We start from the raw sequence: 23702 nt of genomic DNA, 5'->3' as shown, positions 1-23702 counted from the left end.
GCAACAGCCCAGGAAAGCAAATACCAACAGCCAGGGACCCACAAAAAAACACAAGGGTCCTTCATGGCACTGCCGCACTGAGAACTTTGCGGCCAAAGGAGGCATCAGCTGATGCCAGAACATCTACCTTGTAGAATTTGGAAAAGGTGTGCACCGACGACCAAGTCGCAGCCTTGCACACCTGGGCCACCGAGGCACGATGCCAATAGGCACCAGGACGCACTCACAGATCTGGTAGAGTGCACCTTAACAGGGAAGGGTGGAACACGTTCCTTCAAAGCATAAGCCTGTTCAATGGTCTGTCTGATCTATTTGGCAATAGTTGCTGCAGACGCAGCCATGCCCTTGCGAGGTCCCTCAGGAAGGACAAAGAGGGAATCCGTCCTCCGAAAGGATTCCGTAGACGACAGGTAAACCCTGATAGCCCTGACAACATCCAAGGAATGGAAAGCAACCTTCTTAGGATGCTTAGGCTTCGTACAAAGCGAAGGCAGGACAATGTCCTCATTAAGGTGGAACTCAGAGATCACCTTAGGAAGAAAAGACGGGTGTGGCCGCAAGACCACCTTATCCTTGTGAATTACCAAGTAAGGAGAGCGGCAAGACAACGCTCTGCGAGCCGAAGTGATCGCCACTAAAAAGGCAACCTTCTTGGACAGCAGAGGCAACGATATCTCCCGAATGTTCTCAAAAGGATCACGCTGTAACACGGACAGAACCAAGTTCAAGTCCCATGGAGGTAAAGGCTCCTTCCTGGGAGGAGCCAAATGTCGCACACCTTGAATGAAGGTGCGAATCAAAGAATGAGACGCCACAGGGCGTTGGAAAAGAACCGCCAGTGGAGACACCTGGCCCTTTATTGTGGCCAGCGCCAGGCTGGAGGAAAGCCAACACTCTCGACACCGAGTAAGAGCGAGGGGAGAACCCCCTGGACTCACACCAGGCGAAATAAGGTACAGTAATAGATTTTACCAGATGAGGTCTTCCTAGCCTTGATCAGAGTAGGAATGACCTCAGGGGAGAGACCCCTGTCCCTCAAGACCTGGGTCTCAACAGCCAGGCCGTTAAAGCCAGCGACTGTAAAGCAGGATGGAAGATCGGTCCCTGAGACAGTAGATCCTCTCGCATCGGCAGGCGCCACGGAGGCGCCACTGCCAGGTGAACAATGTCGGCGTACCAGGACCGGCGAGGCCAGTCCAGCGCCACCAGAATCACCAGGTGCGGTTCCGAAGCTAACCTGCGGAGGAACCTGGATAACAACTGAATCGGAGGAAAGGCATACATCAGACGATACTGATGCCAAGGGGCCACCAACGCACCAGAGGATCGCGCGTTCTTGCCACGAACCTTTCCACCTTTTGGTTTAGCCGAGATGCGAACAGATCTACGTCCGGGGATCCCCACTTTGCACACAGCATTTGGAAGACCTCCGGGTGCAGGGACCATTCCCCCTGGTCCAGGGTCTGGCGGTCAGATAGTCGGCCTGCCAAATCTCCACACCCAGAATGTGAACTGCTGAAGTTGCCGGAACATGAGTCTCGGCCCAAGACAGAATGTCGGTCACCTCCCGGGCCGCCCGGGCACTTCTGGTGCCCCCTTGGTGGTTGATGTAAGCCACCGCGGTAGCATTGTCCGTCTGTACCCGAACAGGACAGCCCCGAAGTCGATCCGACCACTGGAAGAGACAGAGCTTGATCGCCCGCAATTCCAGCACATTGATCGGAAGGGAGGATTCCTCCCCCGACCAAGTGCCCTGGGCAGACAGGTTGCCCAGGACTCCACCCCAGCCCGACAGGCTGGCATCCGTGGTAATTACTGTCCACAGTAACGGACGGAAGCACTTGCCTTCCGACACCGCCGGGGACTGGAGCCACCACAGAAGATGCATTCTGGTCCGGCGACTCAATGAGACACTCAGATCCAGAGACTGAGGTAGTCTGTCCCACCTGGCCAGGATCTCCGCTTGGAGAGACCGTGTGTGAATCTGAGCAAATGGTATCTCCTCGAAGGCCAAAACCATCAACCCCAGGCCCCGCATACAGGTTCTGAGTGACGAGGACGGATTGTCCCTGAGGGACCTGATCTCGTCCTGCAAGGTCCGGAGTTTGTCCTCCGGCAAGAACACCTTTGCCTGAGCAGAATCCAGGATCATTCCCAGATAGGGAAGACGAACTGATGGAGACAACGTCGACTTCTGCACGTTGATGGTCCATCCGAACTCCTGGAGCGTCTGTACCGTGGTGGACAGATCACGCAGTAGGTCCTGGCTGACACTCGACCTTAGTAGGAGATCGTCCAAATACCCCAAGACTGCAATGCCCCGAGCCCTTAGCAGGCCCAGAACCGGTGCCAGCACTTTGGCAAAGACCCTTGGAGCCGAAACGAGACCGAAAGGTAACACCACAAACTGATAGTGGTCCTCCGCTATTGCGAACCGAAGGTACCTCTGGTGACCCTCGAAAATGGGGATGTGTAGGTACGCATCCTTCAGGTCTATAGAGGCCAGGAATTCCCCCGGACTCAGGGAGGCCACCACCGAACGAAGAGATTCCATACGGAACTTTCGAACGCGCACGAAGCGGTTCAGTGCTTTCAGGTCCAGAATAGGACTCACTTTGCCCTCCTTTCTGGGCACAGTAAATGGATTGGAATAAAACCCCCGAAACCTGTCCCGATGAGGCACCGGGACAATCAACCCCTGGGCAAGGAGGTCCTGCACCGCTTGATGCAGGTCCTGCATACGCCCTGGAAGCAAATGAAGATTTGAGGGAAAAAATCTGTCCGCTGGCTGGGAAAGGAATTCGATCTTGTACCCGGATCGAATGATTTCCTGAACCCACCTGTCCGGAATTCGGAGCAGCCAAGGTTGGAGGAAACCGCGCAAACGTCCCCCCACCCCTGAAACGGGTGAGGGCACCCCTTCAGGCAGAGGCGGGTTGACCCGCCGAGCCGGCATTCCCGGACTTCTGCTTGCCTGCCCAGGGCTTCTTCTGGCTACCTTGGCCCTTGAATTGGTTTCGAAAGGCACGAAAGGACCCCTGAGTGGATCGAGAAGTAGAACCCTGCTTGCCACGAAAGGACTTGTTCTTTGGGTTCTGGGGCACCAAGGTGCTCTTGCCCCCCCGTGACGCCTTTCACCAAGGTATCCAAGGCCTCGCCAAAAAGGCGAGAACCAGCATAGGGAAAATCAGCAACTGTTTTCCGAGACGACTGGTCAGCCGACCAGCATTCCAGCCAGATCAGTCGGCGGTTAAGCACCACAACACTAGAGAGGCGCGCTACCAAAGGGGCCTCATTTAAGGCCGCATCACACAAATACATGACCCCTTGGTGAATTTGATCCACTTTGGCCAGCCTGGCAGGTGGAACAGAATCAGACACGAGGTTGCTCCTAAGCACCTTAGTCCAATCAGCCACCGCCTGAGCCACCAGAACGGACGCGAAAACAGGTTTGAGCAAGGAACCCGCCACCGTGTAGGAATGGTGGGCTAGAGACTCCAACCGTCTGTCCGTGGGATCCCGAAAAACCGGGGTCTCCTCAGTAGGGATCAAGGTAGCCTTGTTCAACACGGCCACAGTGTGATCCACCTGTGGAGGCACACACCATCGTGATTCCGTAGTCGGTGCAAAAGGATAAAGCTGTTTAAACCGACTAGGTAGCAGGAAGGGCCGTTTCAAAGTGCGCCACAGTTCATTAACAGTGTAATGAAACTCAGCTGGGCAGGGAAAAACCTGCGCCGACTTGCGGGTCCTGTGTGTCCCAAATGAGGACACAATGCCCCGGAGGATTGGGCTCATCCTCCAAATGTAGTGTTTCCTTGAAAATCAATTCATCCATGGTCGTGCGTTCTTCAGGCGACCCCGGGGGAGAATCATCAACCACCTCCGCCTCCCCCTCAGACCCCAGCGGGTCTAAAGATGAGCGAGACCCTGAAAAGGGCAAGCCCGCCGCAGCAGCCATATCACCATCTGAATCAGATGAGAGAGACAGACAATCTGGGCCTCTTTCTAGCAACATGTTCAGCCATCAGATCCTCCATTTTGGACACTAAGGATGCCACTACAGCGGCCAAATCAGGCATAACAGGGGCCACAGCAGGACTGGGGTCCCCCACCAGGGCTGAAGGGAATTTTTTGTCCTGAGAATCCATTGCCCAAGGTGAAAAATAACAGTGCAATAAAAAAGGAACTGTCCCTTTAACACCGCTGCGGAGTGCGCAGCCCACCGCTATGTTAACAGTGACTGAGCCAGAAATGACAAAACAGAAGGTTATGGAAGAGACAGTCTGCAGAGCCCAGAGTGTTACCACCAAGGTCGCTGCTTCAGAGGAAAAGGAAGTGAGGTCAGAAGAGGCTGAACTATAAGCTGCAAAGGTGCAAGGGAAAATGGCTGCCCATAGAACTGAATGGGAGACTTCGGGAAAACGGCCGCCGAACATGTGCGAAACGATTGTTCTGCCACGCGCAAGATAGCGCCAAAACAGCATGTAATACAGCCCACAGTGAAGCCAACATGCTTGCCCAAAGTAAAGATGGCGAACCGCGCGGTTTTACCCCCACTGCGGCCCCCACACACATCGCCTGCACCCCCAGTGAAACACCGAAGTGACACAGGGAAGGGGGCTCCCACAAACACACAGCACCATAGCGCAGCGCATGTACAAAAAGACCCCACAGGGATCACAAACAGGGAGGCCCACACCGGCACAGACATGGGGGACACACAGCAACACAGGACTGCCACCCCACACAGAAGTACTTACCTGTACCAGATGGCGTGGGGAGCCTCTCAGAACGGAAAGCCGCTGTCCTCATCTGACAGGGAATGCCGTTAGCCAGGGACAATACACTGCAGCACCGCAGATGTGTCCAGTGAGGTAGCCACCTCATGGCTGCATCCCTGCTGCGAGCAGGGATGGGTCGTTCATAATGCCAGGACGAACCATGGCTGAACGCTCGATGGCGGGCTGGGGGTCCCTCTGACCCTCTGCCCTGGAGAACCAGGGCGGTCAGCCTGAATCCCAGCGCCACATGAATCCATCTTCATCCGAAGAAACGACTAAAACTAAAGCTGACAAAAGAAACAGCTAATAAATCAAAGAAAAAAACTGACATTTTCAAAGAAAATCAAATAAAAAAAAAAAAAAAAAGAAAAAAAGAAGAAGATTAGAAAGGCTGAGACTGTAGCCCCAGCACAGGGAAGCCTAACTACTCCTGACGCTAGGCAGAAAGAAACTGAGATGGTAGTGGTCACTGCAGGTGGGTATTGACCAGTGGGACAGCCCCCATGGGTGTGTATATGCAAATGCCTTTGTTCTTTTGCCTGTCTTATGCCTAGCTACTCCTGCGGAGCGGAAGCCAATACCCAATAGTGATGACTTAGAGGAGGCGGCGACTGTCGGAGGACGTAAGAGAAAATGTAACTTTATGAAATGCTATAGTTACCTGACTTTTCACTTTCTCTTCCTCTTGTGGTGTAATGACTTCATCACCAATCATGTGATCCATGATGTAGGCAGTCCTGATATCCTTTGCCAGTGCTGCTCGGTTTTGAAGCAGCAAGCTGCGGGCTCTTTCATCCATTTTCTCATTTATTTTTAAGTGCTTTAAGTTAACAGGATATCAGCAACAACTTGTCAAGTGTAAACCATAACTCTAGTCACCTGTGGAAAATAAAATTTGTAAAATTAAAGCAAAAGCAGCATAATTTTGATTGAGACATGAAATAAAAAAAAAAAAAAAGAAGAAAGAAAGAAAGAAAATAAAGTGCACATAGTTGTAGCTCAAAATGATAGAAAATCGGACAGTACATCGTAATATAGTACTTAGCGGCAGCTTCTTAGTAACTTGGCTACATGCTGCAGGTAAACCTCTGAGTGCCTCCATAGAAAACAGCTTCCCATGGGGGCTCTCGTGTGGGCTTACTCCCAAGCCCCATTGTCTGTGCCTATTGCCATAAACAGTGGGACTCGGCCCCCCGCCCACTCCCTCATCGCTGGCTTTGACTGACAGCAACAGGAGCCAATGGCTCCTGCTGCCTCAGCAAAGCCTGTAAGACCTGGAAATGAGGGGTGAGAAGAACTGCAGATGAGCCCAGTGCTGAATCGAATGTCGGCTTAGGTAACTTAAAAGGAAAAATGAACAGAAAGCAACAATTCCCTAACTGGACTTTAAAGGACTACAGCATAGTAGTAATCCATGGCAAGTATAAATTGTATTAACAAAAATCATTAAAAATAAATTATGGCTGGTGCAGAGTAAAGCCAACATAGTACAAGTCACATAAATGTATACAGTTCTACATTTTCTGAAAGTACCACGATGAAGGCACCATGAAGGCATTTTAATAAATAGAAAAAAATATTCCTTTTGTTTGGAGAGATAGGTTTACACTTACATGTTTTCAGCAAATAGAACATTTATACATCAGCCAAGAAAATTAAAAGACTGTCCATGATGGATTGATCGTGTGATATCCATCCCAGTGCCAGGGAAAAAGGTAGCCCAGCAATGTATCTTATCCCAACAATTTTCTTTACTGTCCCCAATCCATCTGCTTACAGTAGCCTTAGAGGCACTCTGCACATGCTCAGTTTGGTGAGTTTTTTTTTTGCTTGGGAGCGTGCGTGTGATCAGCACAGGGCCAATCAACACTGTCCAGGGGTCATGTAGCCTCAAAGGACAGTCAGAGCAGAATAAAAACTCCTCCTACAAGCTTTACTAGACACTGACAGAAGTCAGAAGACTACTATATACTGCTGATGAAAAAAAAAAGTGTGTAGTGTGGGAGACCAGATATGATGATTGCAGTGTCCTGGGTTTAGTAACACTTTAAAATTATGCTTCCTCTTTGATCTTAAACTCTGCTTACATTTTCAAAAACTTTTTTTTTTTTTTTTTTTTGCTACTGCTGTGGGTATGTATCTAACTTCTAATGAAGTATGTCCCACATCCTGCTGGCTGATGACTCCTGAAGATATCTCTCCTGTGATGCCTGGTCCTCTTCACAGCACTGAATATCTGGCATTGGGGGGTTAATTTAGAAACAGACTTCGAGGGTGGCCTGAGGGCCCGACATCCTCTAGTGGGCACTGTGCTCACTGCCCAGCACCGTGCAGCTTGATTGTTATTTGCCACTAAACATCAGAATTGGCAGGTCCACCACTGGCGCCCTGTGCTTTTCACAGATGAGAGCAGGTTCACTTTCAGCACATGTGATAGATGTGAAAGGGTCTGGAGAAGCCATGGAGACTGTTATGCTGCCTGTAACATTGTTCAGCATGACTGGTTTGGTAGTGGGTCAGTGATGGTTTGGGGAGGCATATCCATGGAGGGACGCACAAACCTCTACAGGCTAGACAATGATACCCTGACTGCCATTAGGTATGGGGAGGAAATCCTTGGACCCATTGTCAGACCCTACGCTGGTGCAGTGGGTCCTGGGTTCCTCCTGGTACACGACAATGCCTGGCCTCATGCGGCGAGAGTATGCAGCCAGTACCTGGAGGATGAAGGATATGATACCATTGGATGGCCTCCACGCTGGCCTGACCGAAACCCAACCTCTGGGATATTAGTTTCGGTCCATTCGATGACGCCGCGTTTCACCTCAGTCTGTTCAGGAGCTCAGTGATGCCCTGGTTCAGATCTGGGAGGAAATACCATAGGACACCATCTGTCGTCTCATTAGGAGCATGCCCTGACGGTGTCAGGCATACATACAAGCATGTGGGGGCCATACAAATTACTGAGTACCATTTTGATCTGCTGCAATGAAATTTCAGCAAAATGGATTAGCCTGATGCATAATTTCTTACTTTGATTTTTGGGGTGTCTTTGAATTCAGCCCTCTGTAGGTTGATCATTTTCATTTCCATTAAACAAAGTGTCATCCTTTCTTTCCTAACACATTACCCAGTCCATATCAGTATAGATATCCAGCCTGATACTTTTCCCCATTGAGATCTGATGTGTTTTCAATGTATTCCTTTAATTTCGCAATGATACCTTTGCTGCCATAATGCTATGTGCTGGGTGTTCAGTGTGCCCCTGCGCCTTTAAGGAGGGATGGGCTCCCTCTGGCTCATCTGCCCTCTACCTATCCATCAAAATGCATGTGCTTCCACTATGAGACTCTTAGAAGTTAGAGTTAGGGACTACAGAAAATGGGGTGCCATGACGGGCCTGTACCTTACGCAAGTATTTGCAAATGTGTGCAAACTAAACCCATTTTTTATGCATACTGTTATTCAATTCGGTTGGTCAGTAAGTTTAGCTTGGAAATTTCTTTGGTTTTATTTGCCAAAAAGCACACTTTTTTTTAGCCTTAAAGTATACCTAAAAGGCAAAACTTTATTATTTTTTTGGTTTTGGATGGACCAGAACTTCTATTAGGCTTCATTGCAGTCTGTACCCCCGTTAGGGAGATTCATCCTCTCTATTTGTCCTGTTTACCATTATCATTAAAAGTGAAAGTACACATACTTCCCAAATTGTGGGCTTTTCCCAGAACAGGAATAGAGGGCAATCTTCCAACAGGGACACTAGTTATGGTGACCTGGGGGGCAAGGGATTACCTTAAAGTGATTGTAAACTCATATTTTCTTTTAAATAACATGTCATACTTACCTGCTCTGTGCAATAGTTTTGCACCGAGTAGCCCCGATCCTCCTCTTCTCGGGTCTCCCCACTCGTGCTCCTGGCTCCTTCCTCTACTAAGTAAGTGCCCACCATAGTAAACTGCTTGTTATGGGGCACTCATGCAGAGTCAATCCCAAACCATGCTGGATGTCCATTAACACACAGAACTCAGCTTGGCCTCCTCACTGGCTGTGATCTACAGCAGCAGGAGCCAATGGCTCTCTAAACCTATAAGAAGAGAGAGCCAATAGAGATGCTGATCACAGTGCTAGATCGGGCTAAGGTAAGTATAAAGGAGGGGCTAGGAATCTAGCTGCATCAAAAGTTTTTTTTGCCTTAAATGCAGAAAATGCATTAAAGGTAAAAAAAAAAAAAAAAACAAACAAAAAAAAAAAACCCTTTCAGCCTATGAAACCACTTCCTGCCAAATCATGTACAGATCTGGTACATCATTTGACTTCAAGTGGTTGTACCGGGGTATCAGCCCATTACCATTTTTTAGAGCCATCAGTCAGCTCACTTGTAACCGAGCAGCTAACTAGCCACTCGGTTGTTATTACAAGCAGTAGGAGGGGAGGAGGCATTCCCCCCCCCCCCCCCCCCATCTTCCACAACTCTCTCTGGCTCTCCCGTCCCACCGGGAGACCCCAGCTACCAGCCGCTACATCCGCCAGCTAGCCAGAGGCCAATACATATGCCGTTTGTCTCCGCTGCACGGGCGTGCGCAGTTTTAAAGTGTAACATATTTGGTATTTATTCGGCGTGACCTCATCTTTTAGATTTTACAAAAAAATGTAATTATGTTTTTTTGCATTAAAATTTAAAGCATATTTTTTCCCCAAAAATAGGGTTTAAAAAATGCTGTGCAAATATTGTGTGACATTAAAAATTGCAACAACCGTCATTTTATTCTTTAGGGTTTCTGATGAAAATATATATAATGTTTGGGGGTTCCAAGTCATTTTCTAGCAAAAAATACAGATTTTTACCTGTAAACAAACATCAGAAAAAGAGGAGCTCCAGGCACTTATCAAAATAAAAAGTCAGCAGCTACAAAAATTGTGGCTGCTGACTTTTAAAAAATAGCTACTCACCTGTCTCACGGTCCAGCGGGGAGCTCACCCCAACCGTCTTCATCCTCTGTTCTTCCTTGGCGACACCGCCATCTTCACTTGCAGCACCTGGTTGCGACTGCTTGCAGCTTCACAGACAGGTACCCACTGCGCACATGCGAGTCGCGCTTCGCATCCTAAATGGTGGATGCAATCTTCTGGGACCTGTCAAGTGTCCCAAAAGACAGCAGGGGGGATGGAGGGAGGAGAAATTCTGTTGCTGAGTGCCGTGGCGCTGGAAACAGAAATAGGAGCAGGTACCTGTCAAAATCAGGTACCCGCTTCCCCCGCTCCTCAAAAGTGCCAATTGTACAAGAGGAGCAGGGGAGTCCTTAAAGCGGAACATTCCCTTTTGAGTGGAGTTCTGCTTTAAAATGTTTGTAAAGGCACAAGGTTTTTTACCTTCATGCATGAAAATATAAAAATAAAAAAAAAACCTGTGTGCAGCAGCCCCCCCCCCCCCCCCTTGATCCAGCGATGTTCACGAGAGCCTTGAAGGATTCGCACTCCTGATTAGGGTTGCCACCTCATCCCATTAAACCCGAACACATACGAATTACATAGGTTCTGAGACTAATTTAATGCAGATAAGACTTAGAGAGTTTTTAATTACTACCTCAACCAGCCACAGAACCTGTGTAATTCATATGTGTTTGGTTTAACCACTTTAAGACCGGAAGGATTTGCCCCCTTAATGACCAGGCCCTATTTTGCGATTCAGCACTGTTACTTTAACAGACAAGTGAGCGGTTGTGCGACACTGTACCCAAATAAAATGGACGTCCTTTTTTTCCCACAAATAGAGCTTTCTTTGGCTGGTATTTGATCACCTGTGCGATTTTTATTTTCTGCGCTATAAACAAAAAAAGAGCGACAATTTTGAAAAAAAAAATATACTGTATTTTCTGTATTTTTTTTTTTTTTCACATTCTGCTTTATTACATAATCAAAAAAAAAAAATGTAAAAATTAAAATTTAACATTTTAGGCCAATTTGTTTTCTGCTACATATTTTTGGTAAAAAAAAAAAAAATCACAAGAAGCGTATTTTGATTGGTTTGCGCAAAAGTTATCGTGTCTACTAAGTACGGGAAAGATTTATGTAATTTTTATTGTTTTTTTTTTTTTTTTTTTTAAACTAGTAATGGCGGTGATCTGCATTTTTTTCCATGACTGCGACATTGCCGCAGACAGATCGGACCCCTAACTGACATTTTTTACACTTTTAGGGGTACCAGTGACATAAGGGGTTAACAGTATAGGTGATCAAGGGGTTAAATGTGAGTCTAGGGGAGTGATTCTAACTGTGGGGGGCGTAGCTTCTGAGATGACCATAGAGACCTGTGATCCTATACAGAAAGATCACATGAGCTCTGTGATCATTTCAGGAAGAAGGACGGTCGGCTGTGTTTACAACAGCTGACTGTTCTTCTCTCTCAGCGGGGAGCGATCGCGGGTGTTAGGCAGCAATAGGAGCCGCCTGACACACGTATTGGCTTCACCGCTGTCGAGTGGGGTTGGGGGCGCCCCGCTGGCAGCGCGCTCGCCCCCTAGCTTCCCGTGCGCTAATGACATAGATCTATGTCGGTTTGCGCAGGAGAGCCACCCTGCCGCAGTAAATAGGCGGTGGGTGGTCGGGAAGTGGTTAAAGCCAATGGCTCCCCCTGCTGTCAATCACAGCCAGTAAGCCAATCAGGAAATGGAGTGGGCGGAGCCGCACCTCCATGTGTGACTGGACATACAGAGCAGTGGCTTGACTCAGGTGCCCCAATAGCAAGCTGCTTGCTGTGGGGGCACCCGACAGGAGGGTCTGGGCTGCTCTGTGCAAAACCACTGCACAGAGCAGGTAACTATAAGGCTCCATTCACACTACTGCGACTTGTTAGGCGACTTGTCAGCCTGACAAGTCGCGGTCCCTCACGGTCCATGCAGTGCTACAGGACCCGTTCTAATAGGAGCGACACAAATGGCTCCGACTTAGAAAAAGGGTCCTGTATAACTTCGGGGCGACCTTGGAGTGACTTGCATAGACATTCATTATATGAAGTCCGTGCAAGTCGCGCCGAAGTCGCGGTGCACGAGACTTCACAGGTCGCCCCCGAAGTAGTGCAGAAGTCATGCCCCTGCAGTGTGAATGCGGTCTTACATGTTTATTTTATTGAAAAAAAATAAATAATTAAAGCTTTACAATTATTTTAGGTGGGTAATTTGCAGATATTTTCTCTGACTCCTGGTTTTGGTTATACGACAGGAAGTGAATGTAAATCTCCCCAATGGGACAAAGATGGCAAAAAAAAAAAAAACCTGATAGGGGTTATAATCCTCCCTAAGGCTGGCCATAAATTATACAATTTTCTCATTCAATTGTCTTTAGATTTACTTTCAACTATGTAGTGCAAGGGTCTCCAAACTACGGCCCTCCAGCTGTTGCGGAACTACACGTCCCATGAGGCATTGTAAAACTCTGACATTCGCAGACATGATGGGAATTGTAGTTCCTGAACCACTGGAAGGCCATAGTTTGAAGACCCACTCCTGATTGTAGTACAATGGCCTGCCTGATAGCATGCAAATTGAAAGGGTTTAGGTTTGTATGATGTTTGGCCAGCCTTAAGCTGGATACACACTATACAACTTTTGTGGTTAGATTTCCTTTTGATTTACCTTTTCTCTGTAGTACAAGGGCCTGCCTGATTGCATACAAATTGAAAGTGTTTAGGTCTGACCTCATATTATATGGTTTTGGTAAATCTAAGGGAAAAAAATCTAAAGACAACTGTATAATGTGTATGGCCCATTACTCTATCCATAACAAGTAAAGATTTAGCCTATAGTTCTAATGTATTCCAGCTCTCCTGTGCTTTGTACTGGTTCAGTGGGGAGTGTTTAGAGCCTAGCTCCCTATAACATGAGTGATTGTGGTCTCCAAGGAGGAGGCCAGCAATGAAGACAGGTCCCCATTCAGGAAGTTTTATAAGGTCCAGCCTGTGTCAGCAGACAAGGTAACTAATTGCTCACAATAGGTCCTCTCTATAGCAACACACCCCTATAGTCAAAACAGCCACATATTAAACAATGTGTTCCTGTCACAGGCCTATATATAGAGGCAGTGTCTGCCCCCATAGCACTCAGCTGTACCCCCACACAGCCTTCATTTTTTATACACTCCCCATGCCCCCCCAATGGAAGAAACCCCTCTGACAGAGACGAGCCATACCTGAGCCCTATTCATATCCCGCCGCAATAGCAACAACTACATCCCCCAGCGTGCTCCACGGCACCTGACGCGCCTTTCTTCCGGTTAACCCCTGAAGCTGCCTGTCTGCCGCGTTGCAGCAGAGCGCTGTGCTGTGTGACGGTGGAAGGGTTCATGTGCAGTACTTCCTGCTCGCTCTGTTTCCTCAGGTGGACAAGCCGCCCAGTGTGGTATATAAGAGACGTGTCCGTGCAGGGCAGCTGAGCACTCACCTGGCTGTAGAGGGGCAGGGCGCGCTGCTGTCAGTGCTAGGAGGAAAGCCGCTGTTGTGCGGGACTGGGTGCAGACTTGTCTATGTTATATCCCGGCCTGAGGTCACCGCCCCGCCCTGCTACTGTCTGGACTTTTACAAACACCGTGACAAAGCAAGTCTGAGGCAACACGTAAACAACAGTGCTTTCATTTTCCTTCAACAGCTTGGCCGGGAATGACACGGGCTGCCAAAGCAATGGCTGAGAGATTGATTGGGGAGTGATAAAAACAGGCCATACATACTGCAATCTGTACAATCTCAGCCTGCGTCCAGAGCCGTACCACCGTACAGATGTGCGGATTTCTTCCAAAAGGCAAACAGAAAGAGCAATGCTACTACCCATACAGCTCACCAATAAAAGAGCCCCGGGGTGCCCGAACGATCCGCAGCCTTATAACTACTTGCTGACCAGCCGCTGCAGTTATACGGCGTCAGGTTCTTGCGAATCGCCGTACCTGTACGGCGGGAGCGATACTGGGGGCCCACTCGCCAGCGGTGAAGCCGAGGCCAGAGTTGTATAAAGTACTCGAAACCCATACCTGAGTAAAAGTACAAGTGCTCGATCAAAAAGTGACTTGAGTGGAAGTGCTCAATCAAAAAGTGACTTGAGTAGAAGTACTAAAGTATTCAACATTTTTTGTACTTAAGTATTGCAAGTAGTTTTTAAAAAAAAATTGCTACTCAAGTACTGAAAGTAAAAGTACAAGTACTGTGTTATGTAGTTATTAAAGAAAGAAGTCAAAATTTTGAACATCATATTGTTTTTTATTAATTCAAATGCAGCTTTTATTTATACATACAGTAGCATTTATTTTCGTATGCGCTGATAATACACATGTTTTGAGCTTTATGAAACCTGCCATCTACTGTTCTGGCAGTGGTAATTTTTATAATTGTAATGAGTAACTATGCAGCACAAAGAAAAAATATTGGAGTAGAAGTATTGAAATCATTGAAAAAATGTAGTGAAGTAAAAGTGGAAGTAGGAGAAAAAAATTCTACTCTAGGAAAGTACAGATACCGCCTTTCGGTACTTAAGTACAGTAGTGAAGTAGTTCTACTTAGTTACTATACATCTCTGGCTGAGGCACGGAGCATGCACCCGCAATTGCCCCTGGGCACCCGCAATCTCTCCCTGTGGAGAGAGAGAACGGCGGTCTGCTGTTACAAACACAGCAGACCGTTGTTCACTCTGTGTTCCCCCTTTTTAGGATCACAGGTTTCTGTGTTGATATTAAAAGCCCACCCCCCCCTCACAGTTAGAAAGCACCGCCTAGGTTTACACTAAGTGCCTGTTCACATTTGTGCGATCACAGAGATCGCATGTAATTCGGAGCGCCCTGCTCCTAAAATTACATGCGATCTCTGTGCGGTGCAAATTCAGCCATACAGTTTGTATGGCTGAAATCGCACCCAACTCGCACAGGACCCTTTTACTGGTCCGCAGCAGACTCGGATCGCATGGCGGTTCACACTAGTGCGATCTGATTCTGTGCGAACTTTCAGATCGCACTGCTATATGCGATCTGATCTGGGGGTGTCGTTAACTTTCAATTGACACCCCCAGTGTATCGCATAAGGTAGTGTGAACTGCCAGGGGTGCGGATGCGATGCGGAAACACACAGATATATTTGCAGCGTTCCCGCATCGCAGAAATTTGAACCGGCACTAAACCCTTTGATGGCCCCTTGGTTGACCGCTTTCCTGCCAGTGTTATTAGTACAGTAACGGTGCGTATTTTTAGCACTGATTACTGTAGTAATGTCACTGGTCCCCCGAAAAATGTCAGGTGTCCGATCTGTCCATCGCAATGTCGCAGTCCCGCTAAAAATTGCAGATCGCCGCCATTACTAGTAAAAAACAAAATTACATAAATCTTTCCCCTAGTTTGTGGATGCCATAACTTTTGAGCAAACCAATCAAAATACGCTTATTGCGATTTTTTTTTTTTTTACCAAAAATATGTAGCAGAATACAAATTGGCCTAAAATTATGAAAAAAAATTCGATTTTAAAATTATTATTTTTTTGGGAATGTTATATAGCAGAAAATAAAAAATATATATTTTTTTTCTGAATTACCGCTCTTTTTTTGTTCATAGCGCAAAAAAAAAAAATTGCAGAGGTGATCAAATACCACCAAAAGAAAGCTCTATTTGTGGGAAAAAAGGACATCAATTTTATTAGGGGACAGTATCTCACAACCGCACAATTGTCAGTTAAAGTAACTCAGTTCCGAATCGCAAAAAATGGCCTGGCCATTAAGAGGGGAAAATCTTCCGGTCCAGAAGTGGTTAACTGAGTGCATATGTAGAAAGATGATCCTCCCACCGGTATTTGCTCTTAAAAAATTTTCATCTTTATTCAGAAACCACAGAACACAACTGCTGATAAGATCAGTTGACGTGTTTCAGCCTATGGGGCCTTAGTCATAACTTTATTTAGACACAAAACTTTGAAATATGTAGTGACTACATATCACAAGCTCCACCCATTCATTGTCCTAATTGGTTGCAGACAATTATCAAAAGATAGAGTCAGTTGTAGTATATACTAAGGAGACCCATGTATGCGCCTCTTAAAATCCACAAACTACACACTCAAATTATACATAGATTTCCTCCAGTACGGGCGCAAAGCACCTGTGTTTATTGGGCAGGTTAGTATGCCAAAATTTTGGGGCCCCAGGTGCCCATGTACATAAGGCCCCAACCTCTTGACCTCTGGAAGGTTTTACCCCCCTTAGTGACCAGACCATTTTTTGCGATGTGGCACTGAGTTATATTAACTAACAATTGCGCAGTTGTGCAGCGCTGTACCCAAATAAAATTTAAGTCCTTTTTTTCCTACAAAGAGAGCTTTCTTTTGCAGGTATTTGATCAACCCTGCATTTTTGTTTTTTTTTGCGCTATAAACAGTTTTGAAAAAAATATATATATTTTTTACTTTCGCCTATAAAACATATCTATTAAAAAAAATGTAAAAAATCCACTTTTTTCATAAATGTAGGCCAATATGTATTCTGCTACATATTTTTGGTAAAAAAAAATCCCAATGAGTGTATATTGATTGGTTTATGCAAAAGATATAGCATCTACAAATTATGAGATATTTTTATGGAATTTTTATTTATTATTTATTTTTTTTTATTTTTATTTTTTACTAGTAATGGCAGCGATCAGCAACTTCTAGCAAAACAGCGATATTGTGGCAGACACATTAAGTGACACTTTTGATACTTTTTTGGGGACCAGTGACACCAATACTGTGATCAGTGCTAAAAAATATGCACTGTCACTGTACTAATGACACTGGCAGGCAAGGGGTTAACATCAGAGGCGATCAAAGGGTTAAATGTGCTTGCTTACTATGTGGGGGGTATTTGTACTGTGAGAAGGCAGAGATCCATGTTCCTGCTTAGCAGAAACACGGGATCTTTGTCTTCCCTACTAACAGAACGGCAAGCTGCCTTGTTTACATAGGCAGACCACCGTTCTGCCTCTGTTGAGAACTATCAGTGGGCCCAGGCGGACATCTGGTCCACCGTACCCACTGATTGGCTCCCGCTGTGTCCAATCACAGTGGGAGTAGGTCGCCGTTGGCATACTTGCACGTTGCAGACCAGGAAGGACAAAATAATGTACTTGTATGTGATTCTGCCCAGAGGAGCCATTGTCCCACAGTGAAAGTACGTGGGGTGATCAGCAAGCAGTTAAAGAGCACCATCTGAAAAAAAAAAAACTCAGCAGCTACAAATACTGTAGCTGCTGACTTTGAATATAAGGACACCTACCTGTCCAGGGAACCCACAATGTCGGCACCCTAAGCCGATTTATCCATCGGCTCTTGGTGCAGGTGCTGGCATTGCAAGTAAGGCTTCACTGTCAGTTTAATACTGTGCTTGCGCGAGTCACACTGCACTTCCTGAATGGTCCCATTGTCTTCTGTGACACACACACTGGTCCCAGAAGGCAGCGGGGGAAGGAGGAGGGGGCAGATGTGTCATAGATCGCTGTGCAGCAATCTAACCAGGAAGTGGGAGCAGGTCAAAACCAGGTGCTCGCTCTCCCCCAAAAAGTCCCAAATGTGGCAGGATGGGGTGTGAACAAACTTCCTCTTTAGGGTGGAGCTCCACCTTAAGGCCCATACACACGATTAGAAAATCATACGAAAAACCCGCATTCAAAGGGATCCCACAATAATCTAAACGTTGGTACAGGGCTTTCGAGAGTCGATCACGACAGTTCATCCAGGGACAAGCACAACAATTTTTCTCGTACAATAACAGATCGTACGATTTTCGTTTAACCACTTAGGGACCGCCCACCATACATATACTGCGGCAGGGCGGCCCTTGAGTGCAAAATTACGTACATATATGTGATTTTGCTTCAAGGTTCTAGGGGGCGCGCACGCGCTGCCAGAGCCGTGCTCCCGCTGTGATCAGACACAGCGGGAGCCAGTCCACGGGGCCAGCGGCTGCGATCGCCGCCGGCCTCTCACAATTGTCAAGGAGACTGACAGAAAAACAAGGCAGACGGCTGTTCTGTCAGGCAGGAATGGAAAGATTGTGTGTTCAATGAATAAGGAGAAACATACCATTGCTCAAAAAAAAACGCACATTAAGTGCTTTTTGTGCTGCGACTAAATGAGGCATTGAGATTTGAGAGTACTAAAAAAGTATTAAAAATTACAGTATATATATGTGTCATGGTAATATTATAAATACCACATTCCATGCTTAATGCTTACTGAGAAAGAACAACTGCATTTTAAAGGTGTCAAGACATAAATAATAAAACTATACTGTAAGTGTATCAAACTATAAAGAGAACATAAAGAGTCCTAAAAGCTCATAAAACTATATAACTATAGAATTACAATATATAAAAGGTTGCATGTCCTACTAAAAATCCTATTGGCACTTTGTTAAGAGTAATAAAAACTATACACCAATACGGACAGTGACTAGCATAGCCGCCCTAATTCATGAAGGGCATGGAACCTAACTTCTATCACTGATATGATGTTTAAGTCCTGGACATAAAGGAATAGGAGAATATCTGAAAACCCAAGCTAATTTCCTAGATTATGTACTTCTAAATCCTCAATCAATCCTTTGGGCGTCAGGCTACCAAGGGTGAAGATCCAGAAACTTTCTCTTTTACACTGTTTCTGATATCTCCTCCCCCTTGTCTAGTTTGTCAGTGGTAGCTGCAATACCAAAAATGTTCATACCCATGGAATCCTCTTTATGTTTTTCTTTAAAATGCCGGGGGACCGAATATTTGTCCCTCCCATTATTAATACTGCATTTATGTTCGCCAATGCGAACCCTGAGTGGACATGATGTCCGGCCAACGTACAGTAAACTACATGGGCATAGAATGCCATATATTACGAAAGAGGTCCCACAGGTAATGAATTGTTTAATGTGGTGTATTTTGCCATCCGTTCCTAGAACCTCCCACTTACGATGCCACATAAAACTACAAGTGCCGCAATTCCTCCACACTTGTAGTTGCCCTTTTGGTCAAAAATGAAGACCATTAGTCCGATTGGCTGTTAGGGTATTTCTTAGTTTTCTGTTTATGGAAAATCCGCTGAATTTGCCAGGCCTTGTTATTTAACCGGGTAAAGAAATCGACCTGTTGTGTTCCATGCTCCCTAGGGACCTAACTACTATCTAGATCTTTATTATTGTGGATGGTATTGTGGGTATTTGAACTCTCATATAGGAGTAGGTATTTGTTGTACGCCTCTTCAATGGCGGTATACAACTAGCCTTAATCCTTAAATTCCCTTTTAAGGATGATACCCTGTTCTATATATTCTTGTTTGAGAGTGCAAGTATGCTTGAGTCTACAAATTGCCAAACGGTACATTTTTAATTCATCGCAGGTGGTGATTGCTGTTGGCATGCAGGTATGAATTACCTGCGCTGGGCTTAAAATGCATCTTAGAAAGAATGGACCTGTCTGACTCTGAACTCAGCTTTAGATATAGAAATACCAAAGTGTTTCTATCTAAAAACATGAGTAAAACAAATCCCATGGGGGTTGTTCTGACAATGGTCTAAAAAGCTATCAAGTTGAGCATCAGTACCATCACATATGATGAGAACATCATCAATATATCTGGAATATAGGACCAGGTTGGCACCGAACAGGTTATTTGACCAGATGTATTATTGTTCCCAATAGCCCATGAAAAGGTTTGCATAGCTAGGTGCAAAACTGGCCCCCATAGCAATTCCCTGCATCTGTCTCTAGTGCTTTCCAATAAATGAGAAGTGGTTGTGAGTTAGGGCATATTGAATACTATCATATAGGAATTTGGCTTGTTTGTAGTGGAATCGTTGCTCTTTACATATGAAATGTTGTATAGCTAATAAACCAAACTCATGTTTAATAGAAGTATACAATGATGTCACATCTAATGAGAGCCATCAGTACCCTTCCTGCCATGTATAGTTAGATAATATATCCAAAATATGGCAGGAATCCTTGCCATAAGAAGGAAGGTTCTGAACTAGATCCTGTAAGTGATAGTCAATGTAGCAGCCAAGATTGCTAGTAAGGCTCTCGATACCCGCTATAATGGGTCTTCCAGGGGGATTTTTATCATCCTTATGGATCTCAGGGATATGATAAAAATAGGGCGTGGCTGGATATTTTTTATACAGAAAGTAGTATTCATCCTTATTAAGTACTCCATTTCCGAGAGCCAAATCTAACAAGGTCTTAAATTCCTTTTGATATTGCACCACTGGATCCCCTGGGAGTGTTTCATATGTGCCACTATCGCCTAGAAGTCTAAAGGCCTTCGCTATATAGGTCTCCCTGTCCTGGATCACTAGGCCCCCACCTTTGTCCGCTTGTCTAATTATGATGTCATTATTAGTTTTAATAGTTTCTAGTGGTTCGTGTAGTGGGTTGGACTTGTTTGAACCTTGTTAAACTCTGCTTGGTACACAGGTGGTGGGGATATGATTGCCTTTGACCCAATGTGGGTAGAAAGTAGAGGCGGGTTTGAATGTGGAATGTATCATCCCATCTGTAGGGGAACCTAAGGGGAAATATTGCCACACTTCAACTGGAGGATCTAAATCGTCATCGTCAGTAGTACCCTACATGACCTTCTGTACAAAGATCGTCGAGAATGTTCAAAATTGGACAGTTTTCTTTGGATGAGGGAGAATTGTGGGGTTCCTGGCATGACTATCGGTGTTATTCTTTAGTGCATAGTTTCTTTTAACCGTAAGGTTCTGGGTCAATTTGTTTAAATCAACAAATACAGTACCTTGCAAAAGTATTCAGCCCCCTTGAACTTTTCAAACTTTTGCCACATTTCAGGCTTCAAACATAATGTTTAAAAGTGATGGTGCGCTTTTCAAGTGATTAGGAAATGATATATAGCACAATATATAAATCAATACACAGGTGTGATCCAATTAAGTGTCACAGTACTTATATCAATAATGAATAAACAATGAATCAACAGTGTCTTCAAAACATTAAAAAGTGAAAATAAACAAATAAACACGAGAAGTCCTGTTTTTGAAGTGTTCCAAAAAATTGAAAAAATGGTGAAAAAATGGTGGTAAAGTCCAAATAATAAATCTAGTGATGATTGAGATGTTCCCTCCACCTGGTGAAATGCCTCCTTACCTGGCGGAAAGAAGGTAAGTGCCTGATAGTGATAATTTCTATAAAAGTGAAGCCAAAATCTTATTTCCACCTCCACACGTGCACGATCCCACTGGTGGTAAAACAATCCAAGCCTCTTACCAGATATAAGAGACAATCAAGCCTCTGAAATATCAGATGACACTATGGATATGAGGATGCTTCCTTAACACTGCGAATGGATGGATGGCTCCCACTTTCTTCCCTCTGTATGAACCACGTAAGTCTCCTACTCCCTTAGGGTAAAGTGTGTACTCCCCACGATGTTCCAATGCACATGGAAGTTAAATGAGACTAATAGTGCATTACCGCAATAAACAATTTATTAGGTGTACAGACTTGCACTTACATTGAGAAGATCAATTACGAGCAGAAAGTAGAAAAATGACAGGCTGAGGATCTCTATTTGCATCGGGTCCAGCTGCAGCACGGACCTCCGATGACGTAATGACGGCACGCCTCCCTTCTGACGCGTTTCCTCCAATAGGGCTTCGACTTGAGATGGGAGATCAAACATAAAGCTGTAATTTTTTGTGAAGAATCAACAACAAGTGGGACACAATCAAGAAGTGGAACGAAATTTATTGGATATTTCAAACTTTTTTAACAAATAAAAAACTGAAAAATTGGGCGTGCAAAATTATTCAGCCCCTTTACTTTCAGTGCAGCAAACTCTCTCCAGAAGTTCAGTGAGGATCTCTGAATGATCCAATGTTGACTAATGATGATAAATAGAATCCACCTGTGTGTAATCAAGTCTCTGTATAAATGCACCTGCACTGTGATAGTCTCAGAGGTCCGTTTAAAGAGCAGAGAGCATCATGAAGAAGAAGGAACACACCAGGCAGGTCCGAGATACTGTTGTGGAGAAGTTTAAAGCCGGATTGGATACAAAAAGATTTCCCAAGTTTTAAACATCCCAAGGAGCACTGTGCAAGCATTAATATTGAAATGGAAGGAGTATCAGACCACTGCAAATCTACGAAGACCTGGCCGTCCCTCTAAACTTTCAGCTCATACAAGGAGAAGACTGATCAGAGATGCAGCCAAGAGGCCCATGATCACTCTGGATGAACTGCAGAGATCTACAGCTGAGGTGGGAGACTCTGTCCATAGGACAACAATCAGTCGTATACTGCACAAATCTGGCCTTTATGGAAGAGTGGCAAGAAGAAAGCCATTTCTTAAAGATATCCATAAAAAGTGTCATTTAAAGTTTGCCACAAGCCACCTGGGAGACACACCAAACATGTGGAAGAAGGTGCTCTGGTCAGATGAAACCAAAATCGAACTTTTTGGCAACAATATAAAACGTTATGTTTGGCGTAAAAGCAACACAGCTCATCACCCTGAACACACCATTCCCAATGTCAAAAATGGTGGTGGCAGCATCATGGTTTGGGCCTGCTTTTCTTCAGCAGGGACAGGGAAGATGTTTAAAATTGATGGCAAGATGGATGGAGCAAAATACAGGACCATTTTGGAAGAAAACCTGATGGAGTCTGCAAAAGACCTGAGACTGGGACGGAGATTTGTCTTCCAACAAGACAATGATCCAAAACATAAAGCAAAATCTACAATGGAATGGTTCACAAATAAACATATCCAGGTGTTAGAATGGCCAAGTCAAAGTCCAGACCTGAATCCAATCGAGAATCTGTGGAAAGAACTGAAAACTGCTGTTCACAAACGCTCTCCATCCAACCTCACTGAGCTCGAGCTGTTTTGCAAGGAGGAATGGGCAAAAATTTCAGTCTCTCGATGTGCAAAAACTGATAGAGACATACCCCAAGCGACTTACAGCTGTAATCGCAGCAAAAGGTGGCGCTACAAAGTATTAACTTAAGGGGGCTGGATAATTTTGCACGCCCAATTTTTTAAAAAAGTTTGAAATATCCAATAAATTTCGTTCCACTTCATGATTGTGTCCCACATGTTGTTGATTCTTCACAAAAAATTACAGTTTTATATCTTTATGTTTGAAGCCTGAAATGTGGCAAAAGGTCGAAAAGTTCAAGGGGGCCGAATACTTTCGCAAGGCACTGTATTCTCCCTGGAGAAGAGACGCCTGAGGGGGGACATGATAGCAATTTATAAATATCTCAATGGTGATCTCGGCATAGAAAAACAGCTATTCAGTCGAAGGGATTGCATGAGGACTCGAGGGCATACAATGCGATTAGAGGAGAAGCGTTTTAACCTCAGGCAACATGGGGGGTTCTTTACTGTTAGGGCTACAAGGTTGTGGAATTCTCTACCACAAGAGGTGGTTTCTGCGGGAAGTATGGTGGCTTTCAAAAGACTCTTAGACGTACATCTCAAGGATCAGAACATTCTGGGGTATGTGAGATGATTACAGCCACACACACCTACACAGGTTGAACTGGATGGACTATTTGTCTTTATTCAACCTCACCTACTATGTAACTATACTATGAAACTATGATGCCATTTCCGGATTTCCATGGAGCACACGTGAAGCGGGGAGCCGTAGCAAGCCGGGTCCTGAGTTATACCAGGTCCACATTGCCAGGGGCATTGTGCAGGCTTATCGAGCTGGTGCCGACCAAGGCACTTTTTAATAAAGCACAACTATTGTTGAGTTGTTTTTAAAAAATGTTTTTTATATTGAAAGGTGTTGCACGATCACCTTGTTATTCATTTTTTTTCTATGCCAATTGCCATCTGTTGCCTGAGGGGAGTATGCCTGTAAAGCAGGGGTGGGGACCTACGGCTCGCGGGCTGTATGCAGCC

The 23702-nt window shown here is 45.4% G+C and overlaps 1 protein-coding gene across 1 annotated transcript in view; it reads right to left on the bottom strand.

Moving 5' to 3' along the window:
- APAF1 (apoptotic peptidase activating factor 1) overlaps window positions 1-13015 on the bottom strand; it is a 255092-nt gene extending 242077 nt beyond the window's left edge. The window contains exons 1-2 of the mRNA XM_082255555.1: window positions 12969-13015; window positions 5446-5663 (exon numbers count right to left, since the gene is read on the bottom strand). Coding sequence (XP_082111681.1) covers window positions 5446-5583 — 138 coding nt within the window. The 5' untranslated portion in view covers window positions 5584-5663; window positions 12969-13015. The remainder of the gene's footprint in view (window positions 1-5445; window positions 5664-12968) is intronic.
- Between the last annotated feature and the right edge of the window lie 10687 nt (window positions 13016-23702).

This window comes from Pelophylax lessonae, assembly GCF_965119305.1.
Source record: "Pelophylax lessonae genome assembly, chromosome: 4".
Taxonomy (NCBI): Eukaryota; Metazoa; Chordata; class Amphibia; order Anura; family Ranidae; genus Pelophylax; species Pelophylax lessonae.
This window is presented reverse-complemented; position numbering and strand designations above follow the sequence as displayed.